We start from the raw sequence: 26,566 nt of genomic DNA, 5'->3' as shown, positions 1-26,566 counted from the left end.
CGACACGTGGTGCGGTTTGCCAGGGCGTCACACCCAGGTGCCACATCCTGATACCCTTCTTGAGTAGCTCACAGCAACCTACTCATTGAATATATTTACATGGTTATTTCTTTGAGACAAAGCTTCAAGTGCTCATTCTTTTTCTAAAGCAGTAAATAAACACAGCAACCATTCCATATGGAAAAATGCCTGGACTGAAAATTAACAATTTAAAAGATTTTCGAGAGATGCAAACACAATCTGAGCAAAAAAAAACGCATATATCGACATGTGAAGTTTTCTACTTGTAAATCGCGTGAAGGTCAGAGGCAAGAGTGTTTTCTTCGTTGTTTTCAAAATTTCAAACGCAAAAGCTGCAAAACAAGTGCAATGTCCACACCGCGGTCACCCCAGCTCCCCTGCGCAGTAGCTTGGCCCACTTTAAGCGAATTAGTGGCCACGTCTCTGTGGAGGCGAAACGCAAAAGACTTCTCTGCATGTGCGATGTCGGTGCACGTTATAAAACCCCAGGTGGTCAGAACCGATGGGAATAAAATTGGAAGAATCATCGTGCGAATACATTGGTCTTGGCCTTAGTTAACAAGACTGTAGGTGTCATGAAGATATGTCTTGCTACACTTGTGCACCGACATGCCTATTTTAGTAAGCATTAATTCCATTGGTACCAAGCCCGAACAAAATCGTTCACTGTCGCGTTGGCTGTTTGCAGCTGGCCTAGCACGAGTGCTCCGTCCCACAACACTGCCTGCTCATCGTCGTGTTCTACGCAGCAGAAATCCATGTTTTCGCACTGATTCGAAGTAGTAAACATTCTCCGTAGTTTTTGTGGAGCCTTCATTTGGAAGCAGTGTGGTCTTAGATACGTAAATGTAATGACGACAGTTGCAGTGACCTGTTGTCTTGTTTACGTGCCAGTGTTGCCGAAAAGAAATGAATCAAGCACATGCCTTTTCAAACTATGTTGTAGGTATTTTATTCTACAAGGATCCTCGACCAAATTTGACAGACTTAGTAGCCAGCAGCAAGGACTCTTCAGCAACATGTACACTTTTTAAGTCACCACAGCAGTGCACCCAAAAGAATGATTAGGTTTATATTTTGATTACAACTGGGGACTATGACTCGCTCACATGTGAATTGCGCGACTTTCGTCACAGAAGGCTAGGAGAGGAGGGAAAACAAACAACTGCCCGCTGCAAGAAAAGAAACAAACTTTTTCCGCGCAATGTCTGTCCCTAGCGGCTAAACAGCGAGGTGCGCCCCTACTTGGAATTACTGGACACAGGAGGGCACAGGACATCCTGCCAGTCGTCGACAAGCCTATCGGGGTGTCCTACATGCAAGGAGAAGCTAGGACGACAAGGCATGACCGTAACAGGCAGCCTGTGAGACAATCACAACCAAGTCAGTATAAGCCCAATAAATACAGCTAGGTGGGCAGCTTCGTGAGCCACTCTGCCTCGCTCTCTAGACTAGCAGTTCTGGGGAACAAAAAAAAGTGGATAAAACAAGGTAAAAAAAAAAGCAAGAGACCAGTGACAGCAGTGCAACCAATGCACTAAGGACACTGAAACACATGGCCAATGGCCTCTTTAGAAGACAAACTGCATCCGATGACAGGCACCAAAGAACAAAGCAGCCCTCACGAAGCACAAAGCAAGGATGAAATGTCCGATTCCATTCGTTTTTAATGATTTGGGTGACAATCAATTTGATGCTTTTACATGGCTATGACTCAGGCTCACTGAAGGCTTGTTTCACCCGTGCCTCAGGTATGTAATTCCCCGAAACAGAGCCACTGTTGGGGTGTAGGAAAACTGTCAAAATATGGGCCGGCCTTAAACAGGCCAGGCCTTTCTTAAAGAGAGCGTGGCCCAGAGCACAACCCTTGTGTGACATTCTAGTGCTGTGTGGCACGCCTAAAGCTTGGCAGGGACAAAGCTCTGGTTGCCAGAAGACCGTTCACTCTCGCACAACCAAACAGGCAGCAAGCAGTCTGCGCTGAACAGAGGGTAGGCTTGTCTGAACAAGCAGGCGCAGGTTGAGGATCTGCAAATGTGGCACCTTAAAACGGTGTGCACGACATACGTCATGGAATGTGTCTTGGGGGAATGCACAACAAGCCTTACTTACGTCAATGTGAGCTCCTTAGAGTCAGTTCTCCAAAACTCTCTTCAGTCAAAATGCAACTGAATATAAATAAAAACCTTTCATTTTCACACACGATAGTCGCCAGCTTTCTGTATTGCTTCGGTCTGTGCTATTGCCGGAGTTCTGCAATTGAACGTGCCGCCTAACTCTGCCCAAACCCATTTCCCACCCTCTCGCCCCCATTTTTTTTTCACAAAAACATTCCAGAGGCAACACTCTGCGACACACCTTCATTGCAGAAACTTCGGCACAGCAGATAAAATTGAGTTCTTCAAAAAAAACTTGCCATATCCTACAATCAGACTCAGCAGGCTTGTGTTTCTTTTTTTTACATGCGCACCACTTGCAAGCCAGTAAATTGATCAACTGCAATGCATTCAATCAGCCAAGATCAAAACCCTGGCTCCAACGAAACATGAATAATGTCACAATTTCTCCACCCATGAAATGAGACGTAAACAACAAGGCTTGCGCGTCAATAATCACGGATGAAAATGGAAAGCCGAGGAACAGAAAAGATGGCCTTCAAGAAAAAGAAAAATTGAAGCCACTGTTCCTCAATATCACACCGGTGTGCCTTGGAAACAACGTGCTAAAAGTGCCACAAAAACAAGTTAAAAAGAGAAGGTGAAGACACTTGCTCACTTGTTTTCACGGCAAATGTCAACACCTTCACACACCTCTCTCTCTCTCTTCTATAGTACATTTCAAGAGCATGGTGGATGTAAAGATAAAACTGCATGCGAAATCTACTCATGTGCCATGTACACATACGCGTGTGTATATATCTAGCTATGCTATTTGTAGATAATATATACCTCTGTAATATACAACGAAACAAAACAGTTTAACAAAAGAAAAATACCTAGAAATCTTTGGAACAAAACAGAGCTACGCCAGAAAGAAATGCACCTACAGACAACAAACAGGCTTACTTGAAACAGGAACTCATCATCTGCCCAAGAGAAAAAAAACAACAACCGAGCGTTCATACACACGTTGATCACAACAGAGTACTCGACCAATGAAGAACAGATATTTTAAAAGCTTGCGTGTTAACGGTGAAAGGCAATAAAAATCTAAAAGAAGGCAAGATGCTATCCAGTCATCCGTTACTGCATACTTGCTTTTGAAACCACTGAAAAGCCTTCTTTTTTTTCACGCAACCATTCCAGCAGAACACGCAGTGATACCTGAAGGTAATACACATATGAACAGTAGAGCTCCTGGTTGTGATGAAGTCGCATGGATTACTGGCGACAGACCACAACAGGGAATAAAAATTTGAGGGAAGATCAGGCAACAGACAGCCATTGCAGCTGTAATGACTTGTGTGTCCCGCTTACCATGGTGCGGACGTCGTGAAAGGAGCTAAACTTCGAGGCTTTGCAGAAATGAATACAACTGCCCTAGGTAGCGAGAAAAAAAAAAACAGCATGAATCCAGAAAAAGAACACTCGAGGCTGGGGCTGGTACGCAATTATGAACAAATGCAAAGAAACATGTACAGAGGTTGACATACTGACACCGCACCCCACCTCCCCGCCTAACACTGCCAGACACAGTTTTTCACACAGCAGCAACAGCTGCAGCTGTTGCTGCAGAGCTGTCCTGCCACCATCGACACATTGCAAAACATGCTTATGTCGCAAGAGAGCCCAGTGCCCGCATCGTAAAGCCCCTTCCCCTCCTTCAGCACAGTGAGCAAATAAAACACCAAAACAAAGGTGTGCCCGAAGGCGCAAAAACAAAATGAAACAAAATGCCTGGAAGTGACCATCATAGGAAAGTGAATGGCAGGAAGGGGTGGGGTGCTCGATGGGGTGGTCACGAATAACAGCGTAAGTTTTGTTGGCGGACGAGCCTGGCCGGTTTTGTCGGTTCGCTGCGACTGCTACACTCTCACTTGTGAGAGCGCCCAGCGCTAGACCTCGAACCAGTGCTGGAACGGACTGCCTCGGATACGCCCCCGCCGCTGCGTCTTGCAACGTTTTCTGTTGACCCTAGCAAGGTCCGGCTTCCCTGCAGACTGCCCATGCTTCGAGACATGATGCTGTCCCGTCCCATTCCTGCGGGAATCCAACATGAGAACACTGAAATGCTTGGAATGAGCGATCCACGGGCCTCAAAAGCTACAATAACCAACTGCAATAAACATCTACAATGAACAGACAAGCATAAATGCATTAGAAAAGTGAGGGCTTGCCTTACATGACCTATAACATCATAACAAATTTATTTGTATGACAGGGGTGAAGTTGTTACAAAATGCTTAAAACTGCAAAAAAAGATACATATTTACAAAACAACAAGGTTAAAGATGGCATGTAATATGGCGTCGTCATCGTCGTCGTCGCCATCATCATCATCATCAGCCTGACTACACCCACTGCCGGGCAAAGGCCTCTCACACACGTCTCTCCAATTAACCCTGTCCTTTGCCAGCTGTGCCCACCCTATGGCTGCAAACTTCCTAGCCTGATCCGCCCACCTAACTTTCTGCTGCCCCCTGCTACGCTTGCCTTCTCTTGGAATTCACTAGGATGTAATTAACCCGCGTACTACACCAGGGTGGCCAAATCCTGTATTGGTGAGGGAGTGCGCTGTCGGTTTTTGTCACCGAGATCAGGCAGCACCTATGGCCTGGTTATGCAATTCCATCAACACACGTTTTTTTTTTTTTCAAACCCAGTGGAGAATTGCGCGGCACCAGGATTCGAAATGTTTGAATTTCAAATATTCGCTCGAATAGTAAAGCAATTGATATTCGATTCAATCTGAGCATTCGGTATTCGTAATGTTGAAGTCGTCTCAAATGAATAACGTTTCTGAAACGCTTGCTCCATGCAGCCTCAGTTCACCATGCCTACCGCGAGATGGCATCGCGGTGCGTGCACAGTTAGAATCCCACTCCATGAACACTTCCTACGAATATGTGCCTCGCGCCTGCTCGCTCACGCATATGCCGGAGTCGGTTTGCACAAGTGTGCAGCCGCAGGCGCAACTAGGCACAAGCACAGCACCTAGACCTGTCTGTACCTGCCAGGTGTCAGTGCCCGTGCTACACGCGGTGGAACTGGCACAGCGGCATACTCTAATCAGAGGACATGCGACTCCATCGACTTCCATGGGATGAGTCTGAGCCAACTGCAACTGCCGCTCTTCTCTGCACGAAATTCGCTAATCAAGCTAGATGGCACGGGTACAAGAAGGAGCCAGCATGAGGTACACAGAGATGGTTGCCGTTTCCGATGCCTGAAGCATGGTGGCGCCAGGTGAGCAGGCAGGCAGCGCATATGCCTAGGAGGTGTCCATGGAGTCGCCGTTTAAAAGAAACAGCGGCACAACGATGCATTAGCAATAAAAAGCAGCGGTCAGAGGTCTCACAAATAAGTCCCACACCCCGAAAATAGGTCGACCCCATGCGTTGCCAGTCAACTTCCCCAATTTCCGATGGCCATTTTTGCAAAACTTTGACACAGCTTCAGTGTGTGTGACAGAGCTTGAAAAAAATTTTTTTTTTTTTTTCATGTAATGGCCTTGTACATGTAATGGCCTTGTACAATCATGTAGAAAAATACATGATTTTGAAGATACCTACTGTACTGGCCAATCTTTTCTGCATGTCAGAAGTATTCGATGTATTCTCTTTGAAATTACTCAAGAAAATTACAATTCTCTTCAAATTCACTTTGAACGAAAAAAAAAAACCTATCTGCACAAGGACGCTGTTCCATTCAACATGCTCTCCTATAGCATGACACCGCTGAAAAAGCTATTTGCTATGGTTACTCCTGCGTAGCTTTTCTGGTGAGTAGGCTCTCAAGATTAAGCAAAGCCCACTTAACTTCCTTGCAGAACTTCATCTTCCGCATGTCACACTTATGCAATGAAATATATCCTTTCTAGGCATAGCCAGAATAAGAGAAATTAGAAAATTCTCACGCCTCTTGCATTTCAACTTCCCACGATTACAACCACATGACAGCCCATCATGTTTTCATGTAGTTGTTGCAGGGGAAATCAGCATAATCTATGCCAGTTCATGGTGGAGTGGCACAAGCCACTACATACTGAATGAAATGCTTGTAATTTATGTGAAAAACACTACATGCTTTATTGGTGTTCCACTGTACAGACACACACGTGAACAACTATAGTCGGATAAAACTTATGAAAGCAGCGGCTTTTCCCCATCAAAGGATCCCCTTCCAGTCAATGGCGGTGGCCGATTCTCGTGACCCTGGTGTTGTGACAAAGCAAGGAGTGGAAGATGAAAGGGGTATGTCCGATTGGGCGGAAGGGTCATTTGACAGGGAAAAGTCGCTGCATTCTTGAGTTGTATCCAACTAAAGTGCATTTCATGCTTCAACACGAACGGGCATCGCTAACTCACTCAAACACTAATCCAGTTATGTTGTACCCCTGTCGCATGGGCATTCAAAGGCCTTCAAAGCAATAGTCTATCGATTCATTAGCCAACTGAATGCTGCTATATGGGCAGCTCCAATGGCAATAGAGTCAATAGTCTATCGAGTCAGCGCAGCACCGCGCGAACTACATAGAGATTTCGAAGGCCTTCGAGTGGTGGCAGCGTACACTCTCAGATGCGGATCCCATGCAGTGCCCCGGGGAATAAAATCAGAGCAGTGTACATGCTGAAAAATTATGTAATTTCAAAACATACTAGTACATATTTTGCCGAAAAACAAAAGACATGCCAGGCCACAAAACATTGCACCAAGCATAATACCATGGTTGCCACTGATACAAAAATAACGAACACCAGCTCCCTCAGAAGTGCTCGAATGCTTCCACAGCTTGTACAAAACAATAAAATTTGTTTCAAGGCCGATTAACATTGCCGTAACGAACATTTCATTTTTAACTTTTTCAGGCTAAACTTGAGGGTTGACTGCTCGCATGCCTGCAAAATAATTGATGGTGATGGTGGCCCCACGGCACCTCTATGTGAGACGATGGAATCTCTCGATGGCGAACAAAGTCTGCCATGCAGTAGCAGAACAACTCCTTCGAGTTCGATCACATTTGAGATTCTAGAAATCTCTCTGCACAATGAGGCTCTCGACAATGTGGCAGGTATTGTAGTGCATAAGTGCCAAATGCCTAACACAGGGTTAAGAAACAAAGTGCTTCCTCTAAGTGAGATACATTGCAGAACACAAATGGGATTAGACAGAACTTGACTGGCATGTAAATAAAGTATATATGATGCAAAATAGTGTGTAAATAGTATATATAAGACCACTCCCTATGTCTTTTCTTGCTGTTCCCTCACCACTTTCATTTCATTTCTCCATTATGCCTGCTATCCTTTATTTCCGCTGCCCCAGCTCAGGTGCCGCCGCCACAGTGATGGCAGATGCCTGTGCTAGCAAAGATCTTTTACCTTCCTTGCTTAGGAAAGCGAGCCAAGTATAGGGCAGTGAACTGACTCACAATGCATACTAAGCAACTTGCTCCCCACATATATTCAGCAAAACCTCATTAATTCAGACTTCAAGGGGCCTGGAAAAATGTCCAATTTAACGAATGGCTCCAAAAAACTGCCAAAAACTAGTCACATCACATTAAATTTATTTGGTGAGAACCTGGGCGGTGGCTGTTTGCTTTTGGGAAGAAAACTTCCCGAAAAAGTAAAAGATGCAAAGAGCAGAAGCGGGACCAGCACCGTGCCACAATCATGGCGCCACGACTTACCCTTGGACGAAGCATTGGCGGCCGCCGAAGCCCGACCCTGGCGCACCATGCGGCCCCTCTTGTCCAGCACCAGCTTGTCCGGCCTCACAAACACCCCATACTTGGGCTTGCACTCAAAGTAACGCACACCTCCCACGGTGCCATCATTGCGTCCTGCGTAAATCACACGGAGAAGAAAACGGCAAGACACGTTTCCTTCAGCATTTGTACTCTCGGTTGGTCCACTGTCACTTTGCACCCAAAACAGTGCTACACTGCTAGGAAAACCAGTCTGTGTCACTGAAAAGACACTAAAAAAGGAACAGTCCTGTTCCTGACAAATCTATAATGAACTGCATTTAAAAAACATATGTTGCACAACAAGATGGCAGGCAAACACGCACAGACTTTGCATCAGCTGGAAAGGCTTGACAGGAAAACCAAAATTTCAGCCCGACCCAGACGCAGATCATGAAAAAGGCTTCGTGCATGTTTTACCTAGTAAGGACAGTGGTATCTAGAAAAGAAGCCACCCTGAGTGCTTCTAACACTTCATGGGCCCTAACAAAAATAACAGCAGTATAGTATTACCATAAAAACCGGAATATAGGTCGAACTTTTTTTCAGAAAACCATGGTGAAAAGTCGGCCCCCATCTTATATACCGGTCATTGGCCGAAAAACTACAGAAGTCTTGCAACGATGGGCGGCTGAAGTCAACAGCTTCCATCACCATCGCCATCAGCAGCAGTGCCACCATTTTGCGTTTCCATAGGTGCAAATCGGAAGCCGTCGGCAATTCACCGTCGCCTTCAAGAAAAACGCGATTGAGTACGCGGAAGCTCACGGGAACCTGGCGGCACAGCGCGAATTTGTAGTATCGAAAAAGAGCATTCAGTATTGGCGGAGGCAGAAGCTGTGTATTACAACTTGCAGCAACCAGAAGAAAACATCATTTCGTGGGCGGACCGCAGCGTATCCAGAATTGGAAGGAAAGGTTGCGCTGCGTGCAAGATCGCTACCTGCGACTACCGAATGCATCCGCGTGAAAGCGGTAGAGATCGCGCGTGCCTCTAGACTCACGAGGGCACAATTCAAAGACTTGCCATCCTGGGTGCGGCGATTCATGAAGAGGAAGGGCTTTGCTCTATGGCGCCGTACTTCTAAGTGCCAGAAACAAACACGCGGGTCGATGGGTGCGCAATACTGTTAAAAAATTTCCCGGGTGTACATACGAGCAGCATTTAAATGAAAATAAATACTGTCACCATTGTGCAACCTGTCGAGTCGCATTTGTTTCAAGGTAAGGGTGGTGTCTTTCGGTACTTTTTCCATTGAAAAAGATTTTTTTCATTCTTAGAATTGGTTAGTTAGGGGGTCGACCTATAGGCCGGTTTTTACGGTACTTGAAGTGGCCAGAAAAGCAAGCTTTATGGCATCTGAGTTACGGCAATCCCTGAGTAGCCAAACAAATAGGAAGAAAAGCTCTTGAGCCAGTAAGATGACTCAGAACTGGATGCACTATATTACTCAATTTTGTCCAATATACTCACTATGAGCAGTTCTGGACAATACCTTGTTAATTGGGATTAGCACACTTTTCTGAATGGAACTGCATGTATGACATAGCACCTGTGAGAATTCAGTATGCATGAGGCGCCAAATTTGTGATAACTTATAAGGTTACGCTAAACACATGGAAGTAAATAGCATGCCTTAAAAACGGCCTGGGGTCACCACTGTAACGTGACCAAAGTAAAGCTGAAAAAGTGCCTTTACTGCTACGGGGTATACCTTAACATGACTACACACACCTTAGCGCATTATCTCCAGCCGTGAGATGTGGACATACCTGTAGGCGTGTCCAGCTCAACACCAACCCAAAGTCCAGGTGAGAACTGCGTTGGCCCCAGAAAAGCGACCACACCTGTCTTGTTGTACGGACTGATCATGACGCTCTCGCCCAGCACTAGCCATGCGGGAGCCGTCCAATCAGCTGTCGAGGACACATCTGCACCCAGAAGGGTAAGTGTGAAAGTGCATGCCAGAACAGAATGCTTACAAGGCACCACTGCCACTGCTATTCTGATACTTCAGCAGGGAGCTCCATGTGGAGACAGTAGTGGTAGCCAACTTCAGAGATGGACATACTTTTACCATATGCAGAGCAGTGCACCACAGTTACAGACAGATGCATGGACACACTTCTTCAAGCCACCACCAACACGTTCATACTACTAGCAACAAACCGTGTCACATAGCTGGCGCTGGATGCTGAGTTTTGCACGATACCACTCAGAGGCAGATTTATGGGTCACTCTTGGAGGGGGCGGCTGAGGAGCAGTCCCATATGAACCATGTATATTTCTTAGATGTTTCCCTTAAAAAAATAGTGTTCAGTACGATGATTTTCCTAAGTAAACTTTTCAATTGGGGAGGCAACTGTCCCCCCCAACCCTCCTTTAAAAATCCACCCCCAGATACCATACCGGGTGACTACTTAATGGTAATTTGGTGATGACCCTGCCGCTCAGGCAGACAAACTGCCGGCATTTAAAGCAAAGCAGAGGTCAGCCATGTAGAAAAAAAAAAAGGCAGATTTTTCAATCAGGAGCATAGATGCATCAATTCAGTCAGTGTATCAACACATCAACATCAACACATTAACAGTCAGCATATTACACTTTAGTTGATGCACAAGTTTTGCATCTGCTCTCCCATTCTTCATCCGCAACACAAAAAATATGCCCAAAAACTGGACGGCCGTCAGGTGTCATACTTTTGCAAAGAAAGAGAGAGAGAGAGATAAAGAGGAAAAGAGATATTAACCAGAAGGGTGTTCTGGTTGGCTACCCTGCACTGCGGAAGAGGGAACAAAGAAGGGAAGGAGCGAGGGGCATAGTCACAATTTGTTGCTCAAACCAGTCGCTCCCGAGACATTGTAATGCCACCAACATGATGGCAAATGGAACACTTCCATCTACACCAAAGGTCATCAGAAAGTAAAATCTGACAGAGAGCCAGCTATTTAGGCAAGAGAAGCAATTACACCTGTTTCCACTTGCAATAGAACACTCTGCAATGTGTAGGGCTCACGTGAAACAGCCCGACGAGCACTCACCAAGTGCCTCGTCACTGGCAGCATTGGCAGAAAGGTTCTCATCAGACGAGGACGATGCCTGGCTGATGCCGTCAGCGGCCGGAGAGCTGGAGCGCGGGAGGTTGAGCTCAGGCACTGAACTGGACATATCAATGTTGGCTGGCATGCTGGCCGTTGGAAAGGACTGCCTGTGCTCGGGATGACTCGAGACAGGCTGGGGTCTGCGCTGCACCAGCTGCGTCTGCAACGAGTTGCGCTAGTCATCAGTTCCTCTCCATAGCTTGTCTCCTGCAGTGCAACTGAATGTACTTATCAGCGTCAAATGAAACACGAACAACATAACTGGAACATGAAAGCAGGAATGCAAAAATAAAAGCTGCTGGAGAGGAAATACAGGCTCGGTCCATTAATGCTTTCACGTAGTGGGCTTCACGACATACAAGTGAATACCAAGTGCGCTAGTATTCAGTCTCCATCACCTAAGGTTTTCTCGTCATCTCGTTCTCATTCACACAGTCTTGTTCGCGTTTCATCCGACACCGACAGTAGCACTCATGAGCAAAAGTAATGGATTTTCAGTTTTTCCCCATTTCAAACTGCACTTGCACACTGACTAGTAACAAACCCATTGACAGTTACCAGCTGTTTATATGTACGTAACTCATTTTGCAAAGTGGCGGAGGTCCCTGCTTCTGCACCCTCAATTTGGGATGCATAATTTGTTTGGGCGGGGGGGTTGGGGGGTGGGGTGGGGATGGGGAATGGAACTGTCGTAAACCAGTTCCTCAATGCACCACTGACTGGCACCATCTGCTTTTCTGCTCTCAATCATGACCACTTTTGCTGCTGCTGAACTGTCCATTCACATGACCTCACTCTGGGGAGGCTTCATCTTTCTTTTGTGTGTAGGAATGCGTAGTGTGTGTCGTGCATAGCAGTACCTTGTCTCAGTAGTGTTGAGTGTCGTGTTGTGAACTGTGTGCTGTCGGCTGCAAGCTGGCGGAGGCAATGAGTGTGTGCTTGATCTCATTCACTGAGGCCTTCAAACTTGAAATGATCAGCTGCATCAAGGAACATGGTAATCAAGAGGCTGGGCTCAAGTGCAATGTTGACAAGGTGTGCCCCCTTCGTGCCTCCAAAAAGATGACTTCGTTTCGGCCAACAAAACCCAAAGGGCTTTCCGCGGAAAACCATGCAAGCTTCCGAAGCTTGTAAAGGAGCTCGTCAATTACATCAGCAGCCCCAGCAGTAACAGCCACATGATGTCAACTGAGATGGCATGAGTGAAAGCCTGAACTATCACCTGCCACAGGGACATCAAAGCAGAGGACTTCAAGGCATGCCGAGGATCGGTTCAGCAATGAACCGACACCAGCTGTCCACACACTATCGAACGTCACTGTGCCAGAGGCTATCAGCCGAATATGAGGACAAGCTGTTGAAGTTCCATTATTTTGTCAGCACATGTCAGAGTGAACACAAGTATGGTCTGTCACAGATCGTAAATGCAGATCAGACCCCTGTCTGTTTCAGTGTACTGGAGGGTTCAATTGTAGACTTCAAGGTGCTAAATGTTCCACTCCACATGACAGGCACCAAACAAGAAAGATGTACTATCGCGGACAGAAGTGCACCAACGGCCGGAGCAAGTCAGACTGCATCACTGCGCCATCTAGCGATGTGGCATCTCGTGAAAGATTCGTGGGCAAACAAAAAGCAACTTGCATCAAGGCGACAGCCAGTACATGCTTGTAGGCAAGCTAGGACGCGCATGCGCTTATTTTTGATCTTGAACCCGGTGAATCATCACTAGATAGCGCTGCGATGCAGTTTTCCCTGCTCCGGCCATTGGAGCCACGTCCTGGGCAGTAATTCTGCCCCCAATAGTACAGTGATGTTTTGCATCACCGTTGACAGTAGGAAATTTGTACCATACTCAAGAGGAAGACTCTCGACTCCCCCTAAAAGCAAGTTTCCCGAGGGTAACAGCATTAATCAAGATAATTAGAGCCTGTCTAATCTCTAACAGTTACTGAAACCACACTGAAACCAAGGAAAGCATAGGGGAGTGTTTCTTTGTTTTTATTTTTGTGCTGATCAATGGGAAATTATTAGCGTAATCATTTTTTACCTGGAAAATAACTATTTAGAAAGTAGAAGAAAAGAAAACCACAAGCTGCCGGTGGGTCCGAACCCACAACCTCCGCTTGTTGCGTACGGCGCTCTACCAACTGAGCTACAGCAGTGGCTGTCCAACCTTCTATTTTCGAGTGCATTTTTTATGTTGCATGTAGCGTAACATTGAAAGTGTTAACTAGAGCCAACCTCAAATACAGCAGTGGACAAGCAACGTTCTGTAATACCACAAGTGCCATGTGCAACATGATCAAATGGAGAAGGCAACAGCTCAGCAAGAGCCCTCTTATGGCATCAAGACCTGTCAGAACCAACATCCTTGTTAAGCTATTGAGCAGACAACAGTAGGAGGGGCTCATAAAGACATTCATAGCAAGGAAGCCAAGAGCACTTTCACTGCCTCACTGAGGATACAACTGCAAAAAAGCATAGCGTCATCCTGAAGGCCATATTTTGTTTACTTTCCAAGCATTGTTATGCCACTACTGCAATCATGCAGAACACTGTGGGGACAGAGCAGGCCAGTGCAGAAAACTGAGCCATTACAAGTACAAATTGACGCCTCACGGTATGGAACATCCTTTGCAATGAATTCAAATGCTGCAGATGAAAATGCAAAAGTTAAATTAGTCCTTACCAGGCCAATGACGGTATTATCCTGTGACAAACTCTCAGGGGCGGAAGCAGGCGGCAGGCTGTTATCGACTTGAACTGTAGGTGCAGATGGCGGCTTATTCCCTTCAACTGTGCTGCCGGCGCTTTCGACTGGACTGGCTCTCTCCTCAGCCTCGTCAATGTTGGCCAGGTGATTCTGGTCTGGGTCCGGTTCTTTAGCTTTCTCCCCAGCACTGTCAGATTTCTCCTGTGTCTTCTCACAACTCCTGTCAAGAAGAAAACAAAAGATACGGGTGGGCTAAACCAACCTTCCTCCAGTTTTCACAGTGAGGGTAGCGTAAAAAAACGGGAAAAGCAAGCAGCCTAACAGGTCACTGATTCCTGACATTGCCCTGGAGTACTAATGTGGGAACATTAACTAGAATAAAAGCCTAACCAATTTCAATAAACTTGTGTGATAAGTGTTGGAAATCTAGCTTTATTCCTAGCTGCTTGGTTTAGGTGCAGCAAACATCTCTGCAATGAATAAAGAAACCACCATGCTTACCCAAATGTAACGCAACCACGATGGCAATGCAAGGATCGACTTTGCAGGCGCGAAACAGTGTACTTACAGAAAGTTCGGCAGAGCCTATAAAAAAATGGTGATCCTATGGCTCATCTTCATAGACAAGACTGCCTTCGAGCCTTAAACACACTGTACGGCAATTGCTACCACTGTTATTACAGGAAGGGGGTCAGGTGCCCCATCTTTATCAAGCGATTCGCGGAAAGGATTATTTGATAAGGTCAATACGAATATAACCATGAAGACCACACCGTGCCATCTCCAAGTTAACTGCGAGGCTTCGTTTTAAAAGCGAAACTTCTCCCATTCGCTCAACCACGCGGCAAGTCATGGTTCCCGAATGTACGGTGCCACTTGCATCAACATTCAAATGAGTCATCATCTTATGCAGCAAGCTGTCAGAAAACTGCACAGCAACACGCGAGTTTGATGTTGCCGAAAAGTGTGTCAGATACTGATACCAATGAAAGGATGCTGGAGCACATCTAATGCGATAACACTAGGGGGGGCCATCAAGGCGAAAACTGTCCAGCGCCGTCAGAGTCTGTGTAAAGCCTCCACCTGCCAGATTGTGTTTAGGGGAATTTGCCTCGCTGCACCTGCCACCTGCCAACTGTCCCCCACTCGAATCGTAAGGAAGAGGAGGAAAACGATTAATGAAGAATGACTCTGCGAAAATGAAAATTAAAAAATAAATTACAACAGGCCTACAACAGGACGGCTGACGGAAGCAGGTGAAGAGAGGCAAATCCCCATAAACAGCACCGAGCAGGTGGAGACTTCACACAGATGCGCCACCACCGGACAGTTTTCACCTTCATAACCTTCCTAATGCTACAGCATTAAAACCGCCTAATTGATGAAAAAAAAAAAAAACAAGAGCATCTGATGCAGCAAAGCATTTCTTCACATAAATCGTTGAAATAGTACTGATGGCTTTTCTCTTGTAGATTTATGTGCTGCTGCTCCCTCTGGGTTCCCCGATCAACTGCAACACCGCCAAAGCTCATGCATCACTGAGGGACAATGACCAAAAATTGTTCACACACGATGAACCTAGAACAATGCACAACATGTACAGTTTTACCTTGAGTTGGCCTGGCTGTCCGTGGGAACAGGCCTTGGATCGAGGAGGTCCGGAGTGCCAGCATCTTCATTGCCTCCGACGCTTCGCAGCGACCCGGAGTCCTCACTTGAGAGTGGAGTTGAGGACAGGGCCTGGGACCCATAGCCACTGGATACCATGCTTGGAGGAGTGGCCATCTTGCCCTGCCGGCATGAAAGACATGTGCATAAGACCACAGGTAGGTTGACCCGTGAATACACTCATGGGGAACCACCAACCGAAATATGCATGCTTGAGAATGAAAGAACGGAGACTGCAGGAAAGAAGTCATCCGTACCACAAGGTCGGCAATGCCGTCACTCGTGATGGAATGGGTCATGGCTGCGACGGGCTTCGGCTGACGATCGTCGCCACCTTCCGACTTGACCTCCTCATCTTTGCCGGACGCCCAGTAGGACTTGAACTCGGTGAACTCCTCCTCTTTGTCTTTGTCCTTGGTCTCTGGGACTTGAGGGCACTCGACTTCCGCTGCTGCGCCAGCTGCCGTACCTGGCAAAGAACATGTTCCTTCTTCCTGCTCGACTTTTGGGGCAGCAGCGTCCTGTGTGTCCTCCATGCCTGCCTTGCTCGATGCTGTGACCGTCGGCCTCTGCTCGTCTTCAGACTATGAAGAAGAGAGGAAGGTTGGTTCAAGTTGAGAAGGTTGGAAAATGCAGGCTGCTGTAAAATGAACGCTGCATCTCGTAGTGGCTCAAGTGTGTAAGTCACGCTTATCTGAGAACTGTAATGATACTGCTGCAAAGCAGTTTCATTGCTCTAGCAGGTATGGGCCCGTTTCCTGAAAACCCGTTGCGGGTTGTGTGACCGGAGGGCTGTGTGGGTGGAGCGAAGGAGTGTGAGAAGCAGATGAGAAGGTGCGCTGCAATAGTGCACGTAGCGGGAGTGGGAGGAACTAGCGCTTGCGTTGAAGCTGCTGCCCTCGACGCAAACAGAGGCGTATGAAAGGGAAAGGGAGAGGACGATACAGAAATGCCGCATGACACTGCATGATTGCCTGTCAATTTTTAGTGCGGTAGCATTACGATTTCAGGCATATGTATGTGCCTGAAGCCAGCCTACGTTGTAGCAGGCAGCCCACCTGCCCGCCAGGTGTGTACACCTGGCAGGCCCTCAAAGTAAATGCCTCCAGGGTAAAGGCATTGTGGCAAAGGCGTTCCAGGCGAAGGCCTTCATGGTAAATGCCGTCTGGGCACAGGCCTTTATGTAGAAGGCCTTTAGACCAAAATGTTTTATGTCAAATGCCTTTAGCATGTAAGAACCTTAATGCCCCCTGTAACAGCACTACTGCGTGATATTCCACACTTCGCCATGCCAAACCATCTGTTAATTTTTTTTCTCTACTTTTCAATTTATGCTGTTGATCCTTTATTTGTGATTTCTACAATGTTTGGGGCTGTTCTTGGTAATGCAAGTAGATTATATGAAAATTTCAGAGTCAGGCTTAATAAGGGCGAGGCTGAAAGACCCCTGATGATGACCGCCTGTGCATGTCACATCTGGGGGCACAACCCTGGCCAATAACCAAACAGTATGGTTGCTGTGACCATCACATGACAACATGTATGGATCCTTTCTGCCCTGCGTGCACAAATTAGCAAACTAGCAAGGTGAGAGGCGTGTTTAAACCAGTCGCCAAAAGTGATGCATCAATCAAGCACATGTTGGCCTTAATTGCTTTGCTGGTTAACAGTCGATCACAGGGTTCCACAGCACAAGCAGTTCTGTTATAGCCACACACATAAAATGCCAGGCTACAACTGATACGCTATAAATGGCATAAGAGCAGACACACGTGAAATGGACACACAAAGAATGAGTGTAAATTCACTTACGGCTGCCTGTGTGAAAAGAAGAAGAAAAAGAGAAGCATGCTGTATACCAGCGCCAACAAATACTGTGAAACCAAACAAAACAAAAAGGTATCCACAAGGGTTGACACATAATTTGTTCTTTACTCTTCTACAGCTGCTAACTTCCCATTCTAATGAGCAGTGTTTCATAAGAAACAAAATTTTTTCACAGACAAGAAAATGCTACTTGCTACTGGTCCATACAGCTTCTGCTGACTGTTGCATTACTTTTGCAGAGAACATAAATTCTCCTCGTGACCAAATTAGACGACTTAGCTAGTCAGGTGTTTTCAACAAATTGGTAGGTGCTGTAACCAGATGTGACATCAAACGTTATTTCTTCATGAAACTAGAGAACAAAAAGCAATGTGCTAAAAGTTGTATTTAAAGCAGTTTCTGAAAGTACTACAACATTTAATACACAATGCTGGCATTGATTACTTCCCAGATTAGCACCGGGTTGTAGCGCTCCAAACATGCAGCATAAGCTGTATTTTTCATAGTGACCTAACACACAAAGGGTGATTACAAGTGACATTTTTTTATAATCGCAGATATATGTTTTTTCATAAATTATCACGAATAAAAATCCCTGAGCATAGCATGCAGAATGACTTGTGCCTGGCGCAGCCGGGTCACAGCTTTGAAACAACAGCAGCATGAGCACTATGATGGAAAAGACTCTTGTTTCAGAGCTATGACAGTCACATTGTTAGCCGCTCAATGGCACTTGCCTGCTCATCGTCGTCTTCCAGCAACAAAGGCTGAGCCTCTCGGTGCTGAGTCTGCTCCTCAATGACCGTTCGCATGGGCTTCACAAACTTGGTTGGCTGCGGGCTCAGGACAGCCAAGGAGGAGGCTGCAAAGCAGCAACCGCATGGTGCACACAACAAGCGGAGGTTTAACATCAACACAGCAGCGAAACATCGTGACACCACCACAGAGAAGGTCAAGAGAGCACATGCCATGAGGCTACAGTTCATTTCATGCTGACTGCACTACAAATATGGCCATGCAATTTATGCCTGAACAATAACGATGCTTTTGTGCATCGGGAAGTGGAAATTCTAGTTGAGAACAGTGAAACAGTATGTACTTGGCTCCACATAATATACTTTATCGCAGGACACAGAATGGCCACCACTTAACCTACTTATAAATTCTTAAACAGGGCAATAACTTAAAAAATGCATTCTATATCAGATGGTTGCCTATACTGCCTAGGTGCTCCTAACTAGAATCAAACAGTTCGGAAAGATCCTTTACGAAAAACAACCACATGCTGTCAAAAGGTTACTGCTAAGCCAACAACGTCATTGACATCTTGCATCCTGAACTGTACTTTCAAGCTGATATCGGTGAGCTTGGAATGCCGATAAAGCATAACAAAGGATATGTACATTAATATGCAATAAAAAATCAGATGTAGAAGGGTCCTTATCACAACAGGCATGAACATAATAGGATAAGCAATGCCTTATAGATAAATGTAAATTATCTTTAATTGTCTTAAGTAAGTGTGGACCTGATACTTTCACTAAAATAGGTTCTCCTAGTTCTAGCTGCACCTTGTTAAGCGAGATTTACGATAACAACAATAAATATTTTGCCCGTTTTCACACTTGGTTGTTATTAAATGGGGACCACAACATTCGCCACATAATCACAAAACACATTGCTCTGCTTTACAATCTGCAATGTGGCGACAACGTGCCACAGCATCCTACTGAAACACATTTCGAACACAAGTAAAAAAGAATTTAGAAAATGAAAAAAAGAGATCAGAGAACTGGGCAGCAGCTCCAGTCTATTCGGCATGCATACTCTCGTGCTACAATGCTGGAGTGAAAAGGTCTCAGTGCCTTGGTGTTCTTACATCAACAGTTGCCAGCACTGCATAAACTCAGATAATTGTAAAGCCGCAGTGATCTTTGACGTCCGAACGGATGTCAAACAAACAAACAAATTAATGTGCAGTACTCAGTCATAGTCGCAAGACACCTCTGCCCATGCTCAGACCAGCATCATATGAAAGTACAAAGAACCACGAAACAAAGCAAAAAATCAGGATGACACAAATGCCAGAAAAGAACAGAACAGTATAAACACACATGCTGCAGATCCTGAGACCATCGCAAAGAAAGGATCAACTCGTTCCCCAGCCAAATAAAATGAAAACAGGGCAGACGTCTTCAACCAAGCGAAAAACAGAGGTGAAACAGAAGAGCGCCAAGGATTTGAAACTTTGCATCAGGCAGGCTTCCGTCAAAGAAGAAAAAAAAAAAACAGGAAGATGGAGCCTGGTTTTGTGGAAGACGTACTTTTGGCACCCGCCGCCTGCCGCAAGCTCAAGTTTAGATTGAAGTTTAGGTTGAGGAATGTGGGTCGTGCTGTAATGGGAATGTGGTCAAAAGAGAGAGAAAAAAAACACACACAGAGACACAATGTTGAGAGCCAGGATCAGACAAAAACTTGCGAACACTACTTCACTTCATCGCTAACATTAAAAAGCTGGCATTCTTGCATAGTTTGGTCGTCAATGGAGCGAGAATAATTTAGAGACTGCATCTGTAAAACAAGCACAGTGCACCTAAGGCAGCAATGGGAGTTAGCTGGTTATACATTTTGATGGAATAAACGTGCTTCACTAGGAAAGAGACGACGGAACAAAATGAGCGCGTTTGTCCTGTGTACCTCATTTTGTTTTTCGTCTCTTTTCTAGTGTAGCACGTTTATTCCATCAACAGTGCACCTGCCGCTCCTAGACATCTGAATCCTTACCATCCAACTCATGCTGCCATGATCCCCAATACAGAGACAGCAGTTATAAGTTCTGATTTATAATCACTGTCATGTAACAGCCTGGAAGAGGATTTAGAAACAAATAAATAAACCGCTAATAGAAAAAAATTCACCGGGGCACCCAATTAAATTATGCGGCAATGCAATAGCATTCGAAGCTGTCGGTGCCTTTGCCGCATGTGACTGGAGCGGCATGTGAGACTCAAGTTGCTTGTCCCGTGCAATGCTCTTACTGTACACTACCTGTTACCTGGGAATTATGTGATGCAAATTTTTTTTTCTCGATGAGGCTTCTAATGGTATCGCATTAAAAAGTCACCAATGATCCCCAGCTAGCTGACATACACCTTCTTACGAGGTGTGAAAAACAAAACATGCTCTCCGCATTCCGAGCCTGCACTGGTCGCCGATCTGGTAGATACTACTATAATTACCATGCTCTGGTGACAGGACCATGTAAAATGTGATAAGGCTAAATAATTTTTAAAAATAGGCAATTATTCACACTTCTCTAACTACTTCTGTGACCTTTTTTTTTGGTCAAGGTCGTAGACCCCTGTACAGTTTGTGTTAGATGAAAAATCTGAAATGGACATAATGAATAAAGATCACTCCAATCGTGCTGCACTTGCGTTAATGGTAGCAGCTTTGGAAAACGTCCTTGACTTAGAAAGAATTGAGCGCAAAGGACCAAAAATTGAACAGTGCACACATTCACAACACCACAGACATGTCTCAAGAAACACTGAGTAATATCGAGATGATAGCACGAGGATGGTGACAGCTTTACAGCAACAGTGAGGAAATCCTAGTGGCACCAAAAAAGTAACAATAAATTGTTTTCATCACTCACAAAGTTTCTAACCACATAGGAGGAAAAGTGGCATCAGTGTATACATATGATACTCAATGAGCCACTCAGCCACATACAACAATGTTAGGAAGTATCAGTTCTTACTTGGCTAGGCTTAGGAAAGGAAAAAAAGTTCACTTTAGAAAAGGAACTTCATGCAGTGAAGCTTTAAAGCCTTCCAGCAAACAAGGAATTGAGTGCGAGATGGCAAACTGAATACAGCCACCACCTCCAGGATACTGACCGAGGCTTGAGATTGCAGCGCTTTTCCCCTCACTGAGGAACCGGTCGAGGCCCTCGCTGAGCGACGACGACGCCAGGTTGATGACGGAGTCCGATCGGTGCGGAGCTGCCTCATCCGGCCGCAGCGGGGAGCCCGCGTCTGAGGTTCGCATGACTTGCGCTATGTTGGGCACGCTGGCTGTCTTGCGCAGCAGCCGCCCCTGGGCGGCCAGCAACTCCTTCACGGCCACCTCCTGCAGCAGCAAGGACAGCGCCATGGACCGAGATGCATTTGGTGATCGTGTGCAGAGACGTCCCAGCTACGACTACTGCAGGACAACTTCCAATGACCTTCAGTTAACCCTGCCCTGTGCCAGCGGCAGCCGCCCCATTCTCGCAAGCTTCCTAATCTCCTCCACCCAGCACGTTCCCTACTGCCCCCTGTTGCAGTCACCTTCTCTTGGAATACACCATGTTGCCCTCTTAGACCAGTGACCATCCGCTCACTGCACCACATGCCCTGACCATATCCATCTCCTGTTCTTGATTTCAGTTGGCCGATCATCAACTCATTTGTTCTCTAATGGCGAATTCCACTCATAGATTTGGAGCAGGGTGCTGAATCTATGCCAGAGCAACCAAATCTACCACAGGGCAACCCAATCCTGATCGATCAGAAAAATAAGAACATGTTCCTACAGGGAGCCTGACGGGCACTCTCGTGTGCAACTGGTTCCAAAAGTTGAGGCCTGGCATCTGTCTGCACATTTTTGCTTGACGATGACCAGTGGCAGTGACGCAGTTCAGTCGTATCTTGCATTCACCTTATGAGGTGTGCCGCATTTTGCTATGCCCAATGCAAAACATAAGAAATGAGTGCATGCCCTGCATTTGTGTGCACACCGCTTCATTGAAAACTTGTGCATTGTAGCATTGACATAGCCAGTGACTTTTAGCACTTTGCGAGGCAATTCGGGAAATTTCTTTTCGTAAACATTTCTCAAGGGACATACATTTTGGCATCTTTGCTGCTGTTAGTCTCTGAGCTAATTCACCCGGTTACTGAATTAATCGAGGCGAGAAGCATAACTACTCATCTGATAATGCATGACAACACCGTCAGAAATGTAAGGTGTACAAGTGTTTTCGACATTTTGAATATTTGGCCGAATAGTAAAGTATTTGATATTCAAATCAATCCGAATGTTTGGTATTCGTCTCAAGCGAATAACATTTCTGGAACGCTTGCTTCGTGTGTTTTCGGTTCAGCGTACCTCCTCCGGGATGGCCCCGTGGTGCGCGTGCAGCCAAAACTCAATACCAAGAACACCTCCTATGTGTACGCACTGCGTGCCTGCGCGCCTGCATGTATGCCGGTGCCGGTCTGCATATGCGCAGCAGCAGACTCAAGCAGGTGCGAGCATGGCTCCCAGATCTGTAACTGCGAGATGCCTGCACCCGCACCTCCCGCTGTGCACACACGCTGGAACCGGCAGGGTAGCGTGCATCGTTTGGAGTATGCGTGGCCCGTTTGACTTCCGTGGGACGAGTCTGAGCTGACTGCTGCTATCGCAGCCGCTCTTCTCTGCGTGAAATTTGCTAATCAAATGCGACGACGCAAGCAAAAGAAGGAGTTAGCACGAGACGCACGGAGATGGCCAGGTGTTCTTTCCGACGCCCAACATGGGGTGACGATGGGTGCACAGGCACCCAGTGCATACGCCTAGCAGGTGTCCATGGAGTCGCCGCTTAAAAGCAACAGGTGCGCAATGACACAATCTGAGGTTCCACAACATCCCGCACACCATAAATGTGTCGGCTTGCATTTAAGTTGACTCCCCAAACTTTTGATGGCTATTTTCGCAGTAAGTCCACACAACTTTAACGAGTGTGTCATAGCTTCAAAGCACACTTTCTTTTTTTTCATGTAATAGCTTTGTGTGTTAGAAAAGTGCATGATTTAGAAAAGACCCACTGTGCCGTTAAACTCTTTTTTTGCTTGCCAGCAGTATTCGAAATAGTCGCTCCAAAATTATTTGAAGAAAATTACTATTCGCTTCGAACCGAAAAGCCACTATTCACACAGGCCTGCAGAAATGTAAACAAATGCCCAGGGTTAACTGGCAATATCTTAAGCCGTGCTAAAAACAGGGAAATGTGACCTGGCATGAAGTGAAGGCCCCACGCTCTCGGGAGTTCCAGCTAAATCTGCTTCTGCTCAGTTGATGAAGCTCTGCTGCGGAGCGAGCTGCTCCAAAATGGCCCATGGAACTCCCGTAACTGATCCAGATCGGCCGGTGGAATTTGCCACAATTCCCTGTGCTGTCATCCTGTTCCTTAACGCTACCCCTATCATATTCCTCTCCACAATTCACTGTGCATGATGGCCTCAATTTAATTTCTAGCCTTTTCACTAAACATCAAATTTCTGCCCCACATGTGGGTACTGCCAAGATACAACTGTTATATATACAACTGTTATTTCCTCTTGAGGGGTATTTGGATGTGCTAAGACTGAAATCCTCACATCAAATGCAACACTGGATATTTCCTGTATCTAAACTACTGAACAAGCTATGAAAAGATATGACAAACAAGCTGTTCACAAATAGAAAGGAAAGGTGCACTCAGCTGGGCAGCTAGCATGTGGCAGTATTGAAGCCAAAAATAAGGTGCGGCAATTGATTGCTCATCACCGAGTAATTTCTGAATTTACCCGGACCTCAAAAGTGTTGTACGAAAGAAGCGTTATTCTTTCCATCCTTGCTCTGCAAATCAGAGACAGTGGCATGCTGCTCTGAGCGCACATACCTGACGCAGGCGATCCAGGGTGAGAATGCTCTCGACAGCCGAAACCCCGCGGGTGTACTTCTCAATGTAGCTTTCTCCATCGCTTGTTTCGCTGTCCCCACCGGACGCAGCCATCAGGGCCAGGGACTCCCTCCCCTCCAAGTCTTCAAAAGCCTGGCCACAAGCACAGGGGAAAAAAGGACAGTCCAGAGACATAAAGCAACGAGACAGGCATGGTGAGCATGCTGTAGAGAGGGTCGGGTTAATATTCAGAAAATACTAGAACACTGACGCCTTCCCCAACGTTAGTTAAAAGCATTTACAAAAAAAATAAAAGCAGCAGAAGCCGTAGCAAAACATAATCGAGGGCCATATATTTGGTAGCAATTTTAGCATTCTTCTGGCCTTCTGCCTACAGCAGTTGCAAACACGCCACAGGACAAACAAAAGTTGACACATCAATATGGGGGAGGGTTCATTATGCAAAGGAAAAAAAAAAAGTTTCAACAAATTTTTTTGTAAGAGTGGAAATTTCACATCATACATCTATTCCTTCGTCACCAACAAAAGCCCACGGTCAACAAGTCTATCACCCCTACGTTAGTGCCGCTGGTTGTTAGCATCATCTGCTTCAAAAGGTGTTTGCAGTATCAAGGTGCAATCCACCGATTTTGCAACAGTCAGGGACGCCTTCCAAGTGCGGCAAGATAAAGCGAACAAGCTGAGCACTGGCCCTGAAGGTCAAATGCACATTTATAACCCAACGTTAAAAAAAGGTAAATTCTCAACGACAAAAGTGCAGGGTACGTTCATTATGCGAGCGGGTTCATTACGCGAGTAAATACAGTATATAGACAGATGAAAACGGGGGAGATAGAGACAAAGGGGGAACAAAACACTTCCCTGCATCAAGCAAACTCCAAAAGAAGCATAAAGCAAGAAACCTGAAGTAGAAATCTACTCACTTTAGGTATACTGGCAACGATTTCGTACGTCACTCCAGATGCGAAGTAGACATCCTGAAAGCAGACAGGGAATGGCTTGAGAAAACCGATCCTAAGCCTGGCATGTGAAGTGGTGCCTGGCAGTCTCGACCACCTCCTTGTGCTTCCTACCTGTCTGGTGATCCTTTTACGTATCTTCTCCGTGAACGACTGCTTCTTGTAGACGTTGATGGCAAAGCGCTTCCGCAGAATGAGGTCCATCACAGTGGGGTGGCTCAGCCGCACAGACACCTTGAGGATGAGATAGATGCGGTCGTTGGGCGATGTAGGAGCATTCAGGTGCATGGACTCATGGATGGACGAGTCCCACGCTGCCACAGCACACACCTGCATAAGGAGTCGGGATATGAGATGTTACAAAAACAGCACTGGCATCAAGATATACCCCAGCATGAGCACCAGGACTAATAACAGAATCAATGACAGCATGAATGCCAGCATGAATGTCAGCATGAATGCCAGCATGAATACCAGCATGAATGCCAGAATGAATGCCAACACAAATCCCAGCATAAATTTCAGCATGAATAAAAGCACGAAACTTGAGTGTGCATCGCACAGTGGAAACTTCAGTGCGGTCGATGCACTGTACCTGCAGTAATAAGCACCCTAAATACACCACTTAGCATAGCATTCATTTCTGTTTTGTCTGAAACTAACAGATGCATGCCCGGCATGCTACACAACTAGCAGGGCCAAATTAAAAAATCGACAAGCAGATTTTGGTCACCAGGGTGTCTAGATATATACGCGTCAGGATTCACGAACTGTTTGTAACGACCCGAATAAAAAAAACTGCTGCTACTGCAACCAAAACAGAAGCATGTGCAGAATTAAGTGACGAGTCCTACTTCTTTCTCGAAGTGCTTGACGATTGGCAGGTTGAAAAGAGGCGATGAGTTGTTCTGCTCCTTAGGTAGGATGGAGTTATCACCGGCAACCTGGACATCGTTTTCACCCGAACTGGGCACGCTCATGTCATCTGTGCAGCACCAAACAAGAAAGTCAGGTAAGGGGCAAGTCTCATAACTTGCCTATGCAGCAAGAACAGGCAAAAAGGATGCTCACCGCTCAAATCCAGGAAGATGACAGGCACATGGTTTTCCATCCCCACAGGAGGTTCCCTGTGTTTAAAAAAATAATTAAAAAAAAACACATGTGAGAAAGGAATGTTCTGACAACATAAGCTGAAGTTTCAACAGCAAGGTAACTTTCCACAGCTGTCAGTGTACATCACGCATTTTCCACTTGTGCAAATGTGAAAGTACTGCACAGTACTGCAAGAATGAGCATTTTTGAGACAAAACTGTCAAAGAAGCTTACTAGTATTATAGTACAGAATAATGAATTTAAGCGTGCAAGCAAAATAAAAAGCAGACTGCTATAGGGCACCATCCAATCCTTCAGCAAAGCACTTGAACATAATTTCATGCAAGTTCGCTACTACTGCTTCCTGAAGAAGCAGTCACCCCTAAGAAGACAACACCACCTTGGTTTCTAAGGCAAATGTGAGAAATGCGCTATGACTTTGAGCCTTCTGAGAAAATTCGATGCTAAGCTATTATCAGCGTCCAAACCTTATCAGCAACATGCACTATGGCTGCAGGAAGATTAAGCAGCGATGTTATCACAGAGTAGCACGACAATATG

At 46.0% G+C, this 26,566-nt stretch overlaps 1 protein-coding gene across 2 annotated transcripts in view; it reads right to left on the bottom strand.

Annotated features, from left to right (window-relative positions):
- Positions 1-948: 948 nt before the first annotated feature.
- Khc-73 (Kinesin heavy chain 73) overlaps positions 949-26,566 on the bottom strand; it is a 77,532-nt gene continuing 51,914 nt past the window's right edge. Inside the window, exons 26-40 of one of the 2 annotated variants that reach the window (XM_077666113.1) lie at positions 25,985-26,040; positions 25,768-25,898; positions 25,028-25,243; positions 24,878-24,931; positions 23,934-24,086; positions 21,145-21,376; positions 19,567-19,635; positions 17,980-18,104; positions 15,673-15,999; positions 15,357-15,538; positions 13,724-13,967; positions 10,972-11,191; positions 9,703-9,861; positions 7,873-8,025; positions 949-4,220 (exon numbers count right to left, since the gene is read on the bottom strand). In XM_077666113.1, coding sequence (XP_077522239.1) covers positions 4,054-4,220; positions 7,873-8,025; positions 9,703-9,861; positions 10,972-11,191; positions 13,724-13,967; positions 15,357-15,538; positions 15,673-15,999; positions 17,980-18,104; positions 19,567-19,635; positions 21,145-21,376; positions 23,934-24,086; positions 24,878-24,931; positions 25,028-25,243; positions 25,768-25,898; positions 25,985-26,040 — 2,488 coding nt within the window. In that variant the 3' untranslated portion in view covers positions 949-4,053. The remainder of the gene's footprint in view (positions 4,221-7,872; positions 8,026-9,702; positions 9,862-10,971; positions 11,192-13,723; positions 13,968-15,356; positions 15,539-15,672; positions 16,000-17,979; positions 18,105-19,566; positions 19,636-21,144; positions 21,377-23,933; positions 24,087-24,877; positions 24,932-25,027; positions 25,244-25,767; positions 25,899-25,984; positions 26,041-26,566) is intronic. The other variant, XM_077666114.1, reaches the window with a different exon arrangement.

Source organism: Amblyomma americanum, chromosome 5 (assembly GCF_052857255.1).
Source record: "Amblyomma americanum isolate KBUSLIRL-KWMA chromosome 5, ASM5285725v1, whole genome shotgun sequence".
In the NCBI taxonomy this organism is placed as follows: domain Eukaryota; kingdom Metazoa; phylum Arthropoda; class Arachnida; order Ixodida; family Ixodidae; genus Amblyomma; species Amblyomma americanum.
This window is presented reverse-complemented; position numbering and strand designations above follow the sequence as displayed.